Below are 13,451 nucleotides of genomic sequence, written 5' to 3'. Positions count from 1 at the left end.
ACGGTGGATTTTTTTTAAACGTTCCTTACTTGACATAAGACTATCGTACCTAATATAGGTGTCTGCTATCTGATCAATTCCACCTGCTACCTTTGTAAATTTAAAAGCTTGATTAAATAAAACGCCAATTGCAAATACAGACTTAAAACCTATTCAAATCATTGGTGATCATATTTGAAAACGCATGCCTATAACAACCGATTGTCTGTTTGCTTTCAAGACTGGCGACATATTTTCCCTTTTGTCATAATTGGCATGCTTATAACATACAGCTGTATAATGTATATTTAGTCCTGCTGGAATCACAATCAACGTTTTAGTTTTTAATCACGTTTATAGTGTTATATAATTTAATAACGTTTATAATTCATAATGTTTTATTTTCGTTTCCTATTTGTAACACATGTGCAATATTTGTCGTGGAACGCTTTGAATGGCAGCTCATGACAATAGCACCCATGTATGGTTATCAGCTTTAGATAATTTGCAGCTATTATCTTCTTTCCGACGACCATCGATACGACTGTTGCCACGCACGACACAATTATTCTAGCACATGTTGCCACTATAAACCATGTTACGCTATTGGTAGGCTCGACGTTGCGCAGCCAGCCGTTTCGCACTCTGGCTCTGTGAGTCGCTTTTTCATTGTCGAAAAGACGCCGGCGCGAACAGAGACAGTCGATTGCTCTTCACGCCAGCAGGAGAGCCTCTGGGAACACGTTGCGTAAAAGACGCTGAGGAACGATCGGTAATGGCTTGGTACAGCTGACGCTTGTGGGTCGGTCTTAGCCGCGCGGGCGTAACAGACAGGATATAGGACCTGAGCAGTGCGTCGATGTTCACGGGTGCGTGGTCTTGGCGGACGCCGGTCACCACGAGAGGAAGATTGAGCAGCTTTCACGCACCGACTATTTATATTAGATGGATGACTACTAATGGGAAGTGTATGACAGGGTGTCATCACATTAGAGCCAGGGAAGAACAAGCATCGCTTCCACGGGTGGAGAATTGTGCTGGACTGGGGGTGCTCGAGCTCTCCCAATTCCACGCCGGCCACGCCGGCTTGGCTTTGGAGCCGCGGCCGGGCGGCGCGGGTCAAGGTCACCGCTAGGCGGCGGCGGATTTGCTGCGCCCGAGCACCCCCAGCTGGTCACAATTCTCCACCTATGATCGCTTCAGAAGTTTTGTATTGCTGGCCCCAGTGAGTAAAAAGTTACATTCTGCTGAAATTTCTATGAATTGAGAATACTAAAGTCAATTTTCCTGCTTGCGTATTTTTCCAAAACAATGATGGTGAAGTCCTCCAGAGCATAGATTGCTCCGGTTAGCTATGTGAAGCATAGTACGAATAGCTCTCTACGTGAGCGATAATTGATGTTGTTTCGCCTGTCAGACGTCAAATGCCATTGTTCGTCGCGCTGCGTTGCAGTCCCGTCTTCACACCGTGGAACCAGTCATCTTCGCGGTAAAATCTGTGCGCAAGGCCGTGGTGGGTCGGCCGCACTCCCAATGAGCCGTTAGTGCACGGGGAGGCGTGCACAGCTGAGACGAGGGGCGCCGTCGAGGAGTCCATAGGGCGCCGTGGCGGCTCAAACCGGTCTCATAGGTGATACAAACTGAAATTTCCGGCGTGGTCAGTGCTGCCGTAACTGAGCAGAAATTGCGGTGTCATTTGTCCACAGCTGAACAAAGGGCACGAAGCTAAGTTTGCGGAAGATCCGAGAACCCAACCCAACCGTTATCACTATCACACCCTTGGCCATGAGACGGCAATGGACGCATGGCGGCTGCGAGAATACTGCGCCGCACGTCTCTGGTGTAATGCGGCACAGCCTACCTATGCTCTCTTTTCTTCCGAGTGAAACTGGTGGCGGGCAACGCCCACCTTGGTTCCCATTTTCACTTCAGCAAGAGGTTCGTCAGCTAATGAGGTAAATGCATCCTATCTTTTGAAGGTGGAGTGACTGCGTCCCATGGCATGACACGTCACCTATGTACACCCAATCTCCCTTCCCGAAGGACTGCGTCATTGCATCCTCATTAGCGCACTGCACAGCACAGAACGTGCCGCTTGAGCGTGCCGTGACGTGCGCCATAGGCTGTCAGGATTCGGGACACGCCACTTACTCATCACCTCTGTAGATTACGGGCTTAGAACAACATAAATATAACAAGCGTTTTTGTGAAATATTTATTTAAAATTATATTGACGCGTAACATATATTGATAACTGAATCGTTTATGAAACTTACCGTTAGCCGAAGCTAAACTTACGAGTATGCTCGTAAGCAGGCGGCACCAACCGAAATGCCATTTATTTTTTAAGTCGAATGAAAGGTTTACTTGATTTGATTTACTTATCAATGGAGATACTTAGGTAGGTAGGTGACCTACACTAAGCCGTCTGGTGTCTTTATTCTGCTAATCAATTCTGTTTAGACTTCATTACGTTTAGTGAGTGTTTAAAGTCCGATTTTTTTAAGGCCTGTCTGATCACTTAAAGTGCACAAGTAAGTAAGACACAAATCGAGCTATTGCAATGAACGGAGAGTCAATGAATAGTGACATAGAAAAGCTTTACGGCCTTGCGTGGCATGGCATCAAGGCAGTTGATGGAATTTTTTAACGCTTTGAGCTAGTTCCTGGCTAAATAAACCAAACGTTCATATATGTAGAAACGCAAACAACCGGAACCATACAACATATACATCAACACAACATCTAAAGGTTTATCCAACGTTTGAGTAGGTATCCAGCCACCATTTAATTCTTTCGCACCTCGCTATCGCATTTGCTTGACGTGACCGGCCTCTTCCAGGCCTCTTGTAGATCCCAGCATCACACAAGTATCATATAGACTGCACTAGTGAGGCCATTAGGCACGGCAAGTTATGTATCCATGGAGCCGAGGAGCATCGGACCGGGGACAGGGAGATATGAGCTGAAGACCCGGCGGGCTCCGCTGAGACCCGGGCCGAGCCGGGGATTCATGTGCGGCCTCCCGCCCGACTATTTGTACCGTCGGCTCTAATCTGTTTACTGTAGCCGGGGTGGGCGTCGGAGGCACAGTGCCAAGGTCTCTCGCTCGACCCTGCAGCGGCATTGTGCCGGCCCTCTCTGGAACAAAAGCCGGACAGACGGCTGGTGTCCACCGCTGCCGCTGAGCCGGGCCGGGACGAGCCCCTTCTGTGCGGCGCGGCGGCCAGACAGCCGTGACCGGTGGGACGCGGCCGGTCGGCCTACATCGGCTGTCGTGACCCGACCCGCCGCAGAGAGAGGGGAGAGGCACGGAGAGTCGAGAGTCACGGCTGTCACAGCAGCCGGCGCGGGCCGTGGCGCGTCACTCGGCTGGACACCCTGACACACTGACCTGGGAGGGCCGGCCGGCCGGCGCACCGGCGCCGGCTGCTGGGGCGGATCAAACGCGAGACGGTAACGCACCGGTCCGCCGTCACTCACATTGAATGAACGACCCAGTCCAAATCAACTTCAACACCCTCTTCAAGCACAGCTGAGATAACTGTTGGTTCCCTTGCTCGAGCTTTGCCTTTGGATGAAAATCCGCCAAGCAAAAATATCATTGGCTCATAACAGCATTCCCTCGTCAGACTGGCTCTCCAGAACTCCACTGATCTTGCATTCATCCGGGGAAGTAGCAGCGACACCGTGCCTTTGCTGTTTATCTCTGGTGTTATTTTCCTGTGCACCGCTGCAGTTTCCAGACTCCATTGCGATAGTTTCCTGTGCTATGCTGCAGTCTCCGGTCCCTGCTGCATGGCCTGCCCTCGACATCCACATGAGCCATCTTTCTGTGCTACATTGTAGTCTCCTGGCTTATCTCACATCTGCGCTAGTGAGCTGATAATTAGCTATCGGTTTTCCTTTTACTTCAAAGTGTTGTCCCGAGTGGATTATTGATTAATTGTGATAGGTATGGTGCAAGGACAAGCAATTGCCAGCAGCTCAGTATATACCTAACTCCTGCCTAGAAGTTACTACATGCTAGAGGTCTATCAGATGCACAAACCCCAGACTGGATATATGTAATTGGACGCTGCACAAGCACATACATACGCCTGGCCGATAATGTGCAGTGTTCTCAAAGTGCCTACGATACAATGCAATCTGACCGACGCCCGCCATCCCCGGTTATCTCCGGACTGAGGAGCGAAAGTACTGCGATGCGCCTGGTCACGGCTCAGTGGCGCCGAGACGTCAGCTGACCCGTTTATAGTCACCGTCACCAGCCACCAGCCTGTCCGGGAAGAGGCACAGCCGGTCCTCTCGCTCGACCGACTCCGACTCCTCCCCCGGAGAGAGTCAGTGACTCGGAACCGGGCGCCCCAATTCAGCAGTAGCGAGACAGAGGGACGATTAGTTAGCTCTCAGATACGGCCGGACGATGGCCTCCGAGCTTAAATCGGCACACCCACCGGACGGCTGATGTCGTCACGCTTATGTGCCGCATTATTTCTGCGCAATTATCTGCCATAAACTATCTTCAGGAATGAAGTAACAACGCTCTGATATATTGCCATTCTGTTGTTAATACTTTATGCATCGCTGCATGAGCTTAACTAGGTGAGGGCGAGCTGCTATTTCGGAATCACTAGGGTGCACACTGAAACAAAACTGATTATTATTGACCAGTATCGTATATTATAACCTAATAATTGTGCCTCCGTAGGCATGACATTATTCTATGATTATCACTCAAGCTAATGTACTGAAGCCACTTTACATTACTAATGGATTGTCGAAACTCTGAAAGTGATGCCGAGACTGCTTGTCATGGTTCGCTGGCTGTCGTGTGAAGTGTTCCCTAATTTAGAGCTGTGCGAGTACGCTTTGTGTTCACTGTTAAATTAACGTTTAATGAGTCTTTAAGCGAAAATCCACCAACGTACTCTACACATTGTTCGGAAAGTTAATTAAAGCCAGGTAAGACGTTATGGCTTTTGGGCATGTCACTTCATTCTCAATTAGTAAGCGTGCTTATGACATACATTATTTGAAACTGCCTAACTGGTATTGTATTTCCGTTTACACAAGGCTGGGGCTACGTAATTGAAGAACGTTCTCATATTCATTTAAAACCATGAAGTGACGAAAAAATTGCTTTACTTGCGCTTTTAATGCACCTCTTAAGCGTGTTACCTGAAAAATATAGCACACAAATATAAGGACCAAATTATATCGGCTCGTCCTAGATACATTTTTTTTTTCTTGGCCATCGTATCTATCTGGGCTTGAGCCTTGGGCTTGAGCCTTGAGCCTCGTATGTTCTTGTGAAAATTTTGGTATCACCGCCAACTGTGAGTTCCTCGCATCAGCAGATGGTCTCTTGCCTATGGCTCTCCATCCGTGCGGCCTGCAGGACCGGTCAGGCGACACCCCAGCTCCATGTGACCTTGGTGCAGACTCCAGACTGGGAGTCACGTGACCTCGGTACCCGTTGACCGATTCGTATTCGGTACTGAGCTTGTTGTCACTTGCCCAAGTGTCATCAGAATTGGCAAACTGCACTGCGCCGCCGCATTTCACACTGCAATCTACCCGTAAAGTCAGAGTCCGTCCTGCGCCCGAACGAATCACCAGAAACGTTCCGCAAATTCAGCGGCTTCCTCATGCTGACAGAACTCCAAAAATTACCGCTAAAAGCATACCAGTAAGCTGTTCAATGCACGCCGTGTCGGGAAAACCATCTCAGATATTATAGGGAGACCGGGCGCAGCGAATGCCGGAACAAACAAAAGGGAAAGCCGAGGAAAGCATCCGGCTGAGGTGTCACAGCAGCGTTCCGCTCCGGCAACGCGTCCATTGTTGGTGCGTCACGACCGTTACGTGACGGTCTGCCGTGACTGTGGCACGTGTCTGACGTCCGGCCGACTGATGTTACGGTGACTGATGAGGCCGCCACTGACTGACTGGTGTGACGCCGCAGGCGAGGATGCCGGTACCTGGCGCCGCTGCTGCTGCTGGCCGCCGTGTCAACGGTGACTGCCATCGACCTGGTGGACGTCGGAGAAGCTGGCAGAGTCGTCATCGACTCGGGTAAGTCATCAACCTTCCTGTTCGTCGGACTCCGTAGGGCTGGTGGAATTGGAGATGAATCAGTGGCGAAGGAGTGAAAGGGTCAACCGCTTCACGCCCGTTGTGATGCATTTATTCTCACGGCCTTGTCGGTATTCTCCCAGCATGACATGTGTGCGGTGTGATGGTTTGCTCCAATGCGCCGTGTGCGTCCCTGGGTCGGCTGTGCCCAATGTAGTTTTTGGTCAGCATGACCGGCCAAAGCAATGCGCATATGCATGCCTCAAGTGTCACTGGCTGCCACAATGATTTCGCTCGTCTGTGATTGTGAGATATGTCCACTGACCGAAATGGCCGGTCACAGCGGCCTGGCCACGGCCACAGGCTACCGTCACTCGGGCATGTCCGTGTAATCGACCAGAGAAAATATCGGTCACCGCGTCACCGCGCTCCACAATGTATTCAAACTTCAAAACATGAAAACCCCGATTGATGAAACATCTGCCGGTAGATCGCCGCTGGACATCTCAACTCAGCTGTCTCACATTTTATAATTATATTTTGTAACTTTATTTAAAAGACGTACCGTTAAAATCAAATTAATCTACCACCACAAGCAGAGACACTACTCGTACCTACATTGCAAACACAAATTAGGTATAAGTGCATTTAGGGTTAAGAATGACGTCGACTCTCTTGCTTGACCCTCTGCAGCTGTCTGACCATTGGAACGTGCTCTCCCCGCAGGCAAGTCTGTGCGGCTGCACAAGCGGCAGGCGGTGCGCACCGGGCCGCTCCGGCCGGCCGTCGAGATCCCGCCGATCCCGGCCGGGCCGCGGTTCACCATGCCGCACATCTCGTTCCGCGAGCTCTCCCGGGACGTGGCCGACGCCGTGGCCGCCGTCGACCAGCGCTTCGACGTCATCGAGCCGGCCATCTACAACAGCGGTACGTCAAAGAGGGGTTGGGTCGTCTGTACATACCTCAGCGGTGGGCCTCAGCATAGGGTCCCATGGCGGGGTGAGTTTTAGCGACGGTCATGTAGAGGGGATGGTGGGTTGAAGCCATTAAATCTGCCGGAGGCTGACATCCGGCGTCTTTTTCACAAACTTTTTATTTGCGATCCATGTTGTGCAGTGAAATAACCGTAAGCCGTGAGCTATGTTTAATGAATAACAAGGAATTTACGAGGAGAGAGATGTTAGTGGTGAAGGTGAGCTCGCATATAACGGTGGCTAAGCACGCACCTGACATTCGGCGCAAAAGACCCGAACGTGTTTCAAAATTTTGGTGATGTATCACACATCAAGTACATATCGTCTAAATTGCCATCCATCTGTGTCCGTCGGATGCACTTATTGGAAAGTGAATACAATTGAAATCGTGGGTAAGATTACACAGCAGCTCTACTCTAGCGACGCACGAAACCGATCGATTTCCGAACAATAACAGCTTCGACGGCCGATTAAGTTATCATCGGTCTCACCACCACACCACAGAACAATCAGTTCTCGTTATATATCGACACAACGTCCAATGGTGCGTGGGCCTCCCATTGTTCGGATTTCAGTGTGAAAACGCCCGCCATGAAGCGGGCCGTAAAATTGATGGTTTCGACTCCGGCTGGTGGGAGGTCGGGGGGGGGGGGAGAGATGGAGTGCCCGCGCTCCGGGCCCAGACACTCGAAACCTGGCTCTCTTGGCCCGGCGGCACCGGTAGGCGGGCGCCGACACCGTGCGATTTGGGGTGAGCCATGAGATGTTTTATTTAGTAGGCGGCATGCGTTCGGAGATTCCTCCCAAGGCCGTTACCATGCTGACGGCCTGATGATGACGGGTGGTGACTGTCGTTTCAGTACGCTTTTCATTTCAGCATTCAGCACATGACTGAACGTTAATTTTTATATTTTTGATAGCAGTTGTACCTTGATCAAATGGCATCGTCTATCTGTGGACGGTTCGTTGCAACAGAAGCGCATCTCATATCTGTCAGGTCGCATGCTGTTATAATTTCGTTTTTAATCCATAATGGGATTCCAAAAACAAGAATAAAAAAGTGTTTACCGTGCCTGTCCAGCCAGTTCACAGAACGGTGCCAGTCAGTGCCCACTTATAAGCTAATGTCAGCAACGTTGAGCTGGACAGAAAAACCTGCACAGTCATCCGTCTATCATCAAAAACCTTCCATGATGTAACTACTCTAGCATTGCCGGCGCTGCCATCGCAGTCACGAACCTGAGCATTGTCTGCGGAATGATAGCGGTATACGTGAGAGGACGGGCGGGTCAGGCGCCCGTGCGGTTTGAGGGGGGAGGGGTGATGGGGGAGGATCCGGTCCGCGATGGTCGGTGGAACGTCCCGCTCTTGGCACCACCCCACACGTGAGAGGGGCGTTGTATGGCGGTGCGGCCAGCCTTGGCGGGTCGGCCCACTCCCTGTTACTCGGGGGGGGGGGGGGGATAACAGACCATCGAGTCGCCGGACGGAGCGGGTTAATGCTCCGCGTAACGTATTACACCTGTGTGCGGCTCTGCAGCCGCGGGCGTCCAAGTTAGGTACTTCATCTCGAACAAACGTGCAATTCAAGGCCCAGTGGGCGTCGCCCTCACTGATCCAAATTGTTATTTCCCTTAAACGAGACATTGAATTCGTCCCATGGAGCATGCCTGTTCCTTATTTATGTCTACAGCCGAATTGCCTGCTTGTAGTGAATGCACGAGTTAGTGCGCCATTAAACTAGTTACGTGCAGCATTTCAATGAACTTGTTCGTGACTTGAGCGGAAAACTTAATCGACAAATGGCACGTTTAGGCCAGCGGCAATGTTGTCCAACTCATCGCCGTGTTGTTTTTCCTTCACCCGACTCTTCAGTTCGTGCCGTTAGTTGCAAGTGGCCAGCTCTCGGGCGTTATTGACGGCTCTCGGGCCGTGGTGACGGCGCCGCGCCGGGAACATCTGCGGTCGGTCCGGCGGCTCAGCGGTACTTTCACCGTCCCCGGCGGCTCGTCTCCGAGCTGAGCCGGCGGGCTGTCGGGCCGGCGACAGCCGTCCCGTGGGGATTCGCGCCCCCAAATTCCGCCACCCCACCGCACTGCTCGTCAGACGGACAGACTGCGGTCCAGCCACTCGGTCCGGCGCGGCGGTAACGGGCGGCTGGCGCGGCTGGTCCCAGCAGCACGGCCGGCCAGCGGCTGGGGGACAGCGCGGCCGGCCAGCGGCTGGGGGACAGCGCGGCCGGTCAGCGGCTGGGGGACAGCGCGGCCGGCCAGCGGCTGGGGGACAGCGCGGCCGGCCAGCGGCTGGGGGACAGCGCGGCCGGCCAGCGGCTGGGGGACAGCGCGGCCGACCAGCGGCTGGGGGACAGCGCGGCCGGCCAGCGGCTGGGGGACAGCGCGGCCGGTCAGCGGCTGGGGGACAGCGCGGCCGGTCAGCGGCTGGGCCGAGCAGCACGGCCGGCCAGCGGCTGGGGGACAGCACGGCCGGTCAGCGGCTGGGCCGAGCAGCACGGCCGGCCAGCGGCTGGGGGACAGCGCGGCCGGCCAGCGGCTGGGGGACAGCGCGGCCGGCCAGCGGCTGGGGGACAGCGCGGCCGACCCCCGCTCGGAGGCAGACGGGCTCATCTGCCGAGCAGCAGCCCTGGCCGCCGCGCCGTCGGCAGCAAGGCCGCCCGGACCGGCTCCAGAGCCGTCTGCCGACTGCCGGCGGGGTGGCTGAGCGCGGCTGGCGGCTCGGCAGGCGCGGCGCCCTCCGCCGCCGCTGGGATCGGACGCGCCGCGATCACGGCGGCCCCGCGCGCCGTGCCGCAACTGGGTTACAGCCGCTGCACGGCCGATACCAACACAATTATTTGGAGCGTCGGTTGCACAACGCGGGGGCGGCGGCGCGGCGGCGTCCCGGCCGGCCGACTGAGCGCGGACGGTGATTCCCGACCTTGGCCGGCACCGATTACCGCCATGGAGAGCCATTCGGTATCGCCGGACGTCAGGAGCCACTTAGCTGGCAGCCTTGCAGGCGGCAGCGGCTGTCGTCGCTACCCACAGAGCGGTCCTTTACCGCGCCCCGTGTGGCCAAATCAGGGCACCTGCTCTGATTTGATGATCTCGGAGATATGAAAATTGCTCGGCGCTACCAGACACGGGGTCGGAGATTCGGACGTGTACTCGGGCCGTGGGAACTGGGAGGGGCGGTCAGCGCAGAATGCAAATGACCGGGACCTGCTGGCCAGCGTCTCAATGGACCCCGGTGACCTGTTTTAATCACATATAACCATTGCCAGCTGCCGGAGAGGCTCCTGCTGACCCCATAACTCAGCACCCGCGCCCGCGCGCCTCTAATTGCGATATAAAACCAAAGTAACCCGCCCGTATCAGTAAGGCGAGCTCTCGCACCTGGGCCGCACGGGCCGTGGGAGACCGGGCGGAGCCTCCCCTAGGGCTGGCCAGCTCTGATACTGCTGATATGCCCCATTTCAGCCCAGATTTGCAATGCATGTATGACGGTGGCCTAATTATTCATCTGAACCAGTTGAGACTCAGTATATGTAAAGCTAGGACCAAATCTAATAATAAACTTTTACGACGGGAGGGCGCCGATACCATGCTTTTCAGAACAAAGGCCTATAGTTTCCCTTGGCGTTAGTTTCTTGCACGACTCTCCCTAACGAACTTTCACACCATCTCTGGGTCGTTGACATTCTTGGGCATGCATCGTTTCTTGAGCCAGACATCGTTCGCTATGTGCCCTCACCGCAGACTAGCGCGATGGGTCGTCGTCGGCTCTCCGCGGGCTCACGGTCTCTCTTCCGCGAGATTGACTCTCCTCCCCACCGACTGCGCCGAGTGCCTCTCTCTGACGTTGGTCCCCATCCCGCTGACTACACCGAGTGGTGCTCCCCGAGGGTGGCATCCAGCCCCTCCCCGCGCCCACGGCGCCGGGTATGGCTGGCTCTACTCCGCTGGAGTGGTGCCCCTCCCCCCCCGCCGACTACGCCGGGTATGGCTGGCTCTACTCCGCGGGAGTGGTGCCCCCCCCCCCCTCCCCCCCCGCCGACTGCGCCGGGTATGGCTGGCTCTACTCTGCGGGAGTGGTGCCCCCCCCCCCTCCCCCGCCGACTGCGCCGGGTCATGACCCGTCGCGGTGTGCCCGTTTCCAGGATCGCGGCTGGTGCCCGGAACGCCCGCCTGGTTCATGGCTGCCTCGCACAAGATCAAGGTGGTCGCCAAGAACATCTCCCGCATCGCCTACATCGCCGAGGAGGCCACCAAACACCTCGCCGAAAAGTAAGTCAAGATCTAGAAACACTTGCTATCGTGTCTCCTTATCCAGTATTTGATTGTTAATTGGCAAAAGCAGCGATATCCGTAAAAAGGTGAGATATCGAAAACTTAGATAAAGAACCTAAATATAACCAACTTCAACAGTAACGAGGAAAGATTATAAGATGTGACTCAAATTTCTGTATTGACCCGTTTACGTTTCGAGTTCCACAATTTGTACGGTACCGGTATCAACACCTCCTTCCGTACCTAAAAAAAGCAAAGCAATTAAGCATGGAGCAAATGCTTACAAAAAATGATCGGCGAAATGTGAAGACGTCCCTTTAGTTCAACTTGCAGCTAGAAGGTTCAGAAGACCGACATCTTACATACCGAAGTACCGTCGGGAGCTTGCTATCGAGTAAGGCACTCAGCCAACCCTTTGTTCCTATGGTGCGATTTATGTGTGGCGGCTCCACATGACGCTATTTTCAGCCAGCGTGCACGGTGGGCCCTTTGTTGACACCATCTGCCTCTGTATTACCCCACGGTCGGTTAGTGCGGGAGCCAGCCAGCAGCCTAAACCATCGCAGAAGACAAGTGGACCCATTCGCTGTTTGTGCGATCCGACAGCGTCAGAGGGGTACGCACAACTGCACAAAGACCGGCATTGAGTTACGAAATATTTCCGATCACAATTATTCGTCCGTCCCAATTTCGGTCAGCGCCAACTTCATAAAATCGCCCTGGGTTCATAGATTCATTAGATGGGTCAGATGTGCAATCAAACGTACTCCTAAATTAGGTACGTGAGAACTGAGAATCGAGTGTGCTAATCTAGCAATTTGGCCTAATAGGATTTCCATTTTCGTCCACCAGCGAAAAACATTTATATACCTATGCATAATATTGCTCCGTATTTAGGTATATCGCCGATGAAGCTAAATCGTATAACTATGTTTGTCATTATCGCGCACAATCGCGCGATCTTTTATAGTTTCAGCGGTCAATACTCCTTGCCATCACTATTCAAATAATATTGATCACACGATCGGTCACTACATGTTAGATTCGCGACCCTTACATGTTTGCCTATTTGGCCGATTCAGAATAATTCCATGATTGTAATTCTTTTGGAGATAGATTCGGACGGGTCTAGGAGAATAAGTTAAGCATCGTCACATTAGTTGTGTCCTAATAATTAAACTCTCAAAATTGAGCCAGTTCCGTTGACTGTTGTCGTATGACCCATTTGTAGCTGGAAGTCGTGTCGCCCCACACTCCCGGCGCCGCCTCCGTAATTGTCACATCTCGGCCGGTCGTGTCAGTGGCGGCGGGATGACCAGTTCAATGTCACGCGCTGACCTCCGCCGCACTGCCCCAGATGTCGACTCCCCTAATGAGGGTGTCCGGTCGGCCTCTGCCCCTGGCACGGCCCTCCCCGGCCTGCCGAGGCACCGGCCAATGTGACGTAACACCGCCCGGCCCTCGTACCCAGAGAGCACCACCCTGCATCCGCGCGCTCTTGCAGACGCGGCTTTCTTCGATTTGGCGGCCTTGGAGCGGCGCTCGGCCATTGTGGCGATTGCGGCGCAGCGCGGCCGTGACATGGCACGCCCCGGGCGGCGGGACCCGGCGGGCGGGCGGGCGGGCGCGTCCGGGGGCTCCCGCCCTGCCGGCTCGCCCCGCCCGCCCCGCCCGCGCCTTCCATTGAGAAACAGTCCTGAAGGCAGCCGGCGCAGTGCAGAGATGATTTGTACGGCCTCTGCAGCGGTAATGGAGGACACTCCTCTCCCGGCCGGCTGGGTCAGTGGGCCGAACCGGCCACAGCTGTCGGCCGCGCCGGCGCACGTTTCGTAAATGGACCGGCCGGCGCGGGGCGCCAGATGTTGGTTCGCGGCGACATTGCCCCAGCGCGACAGGCGCGCAATGACGACGCTGGCCACTCGCTGCCACTACCCTTGAGCCGGAATTCGCAACGCTGTACGGCGGTCCGCAGTTCGACAACAGATTGCCGCCGCCGTGGCCTTGGTGTCGCCGAGACTGGGCGAGCCTCTCCCGCCGCAGCGAGGCGGACAAAGCCGACAGCAGGTGACAGCCGGTGGCTGCCACCCGGCTGGATGCCGTCTCAGAGCCGACTACCGTCCGGGCGGTGGTCAGA

The 13,451-nt window shown here is 54.5% G+C and overlaps 1 protein-coding gene across 2 annotated transcripts in view; it reads left to right on the top strand.

Moving 5' to 3' along the window:
* The window catches only part of LOC122382646, a 63,317-nt gene that overhangs the window by 1,614 nt on the left and 48,252 nt on the right, over positions 1-13,451 (top strand). For both annotated transcript variants that reach the window (XM_043368255.1, XM_043368254.1), the window contains exons 2-4: positions 5,948-6,057; positions 6,784-6,984; positions 11,188-11,314. In XM_043368255.1, the coding sequence (XP_043224190.1) occupies positions 5,948-6,057; positions 6,784-6,984; positions 11,188-11,314 (438 nt within the window). The remainder of the gene's footprint in view (positions 1-5,947; positions 6,058-6,783; positions 6,985-11,187; positions 11,315-13,451) is intronic.

This window comes from Amphibalanus amphitrite, unplaced genomic scaffold (assembly GCF_019059575.1).
Source record: "Amphibalanus amphitrite isolate SeventyFive unplaced genomic scaffold, NRLGWU_Aamphi_draft 000144F_arrow, whole genome shotgun sequence".
NCBI lineage: Eukaryota > Metazoa > Arthropoda > Thecostraca > Balanomorpha > Balanidae > Amphibalanus > Amphibalanus amphitrite.
Note: the sequence above shows the minus strand (reverse complement) of the source record. Positions and strands in the feature narration are given on the sequence as shown.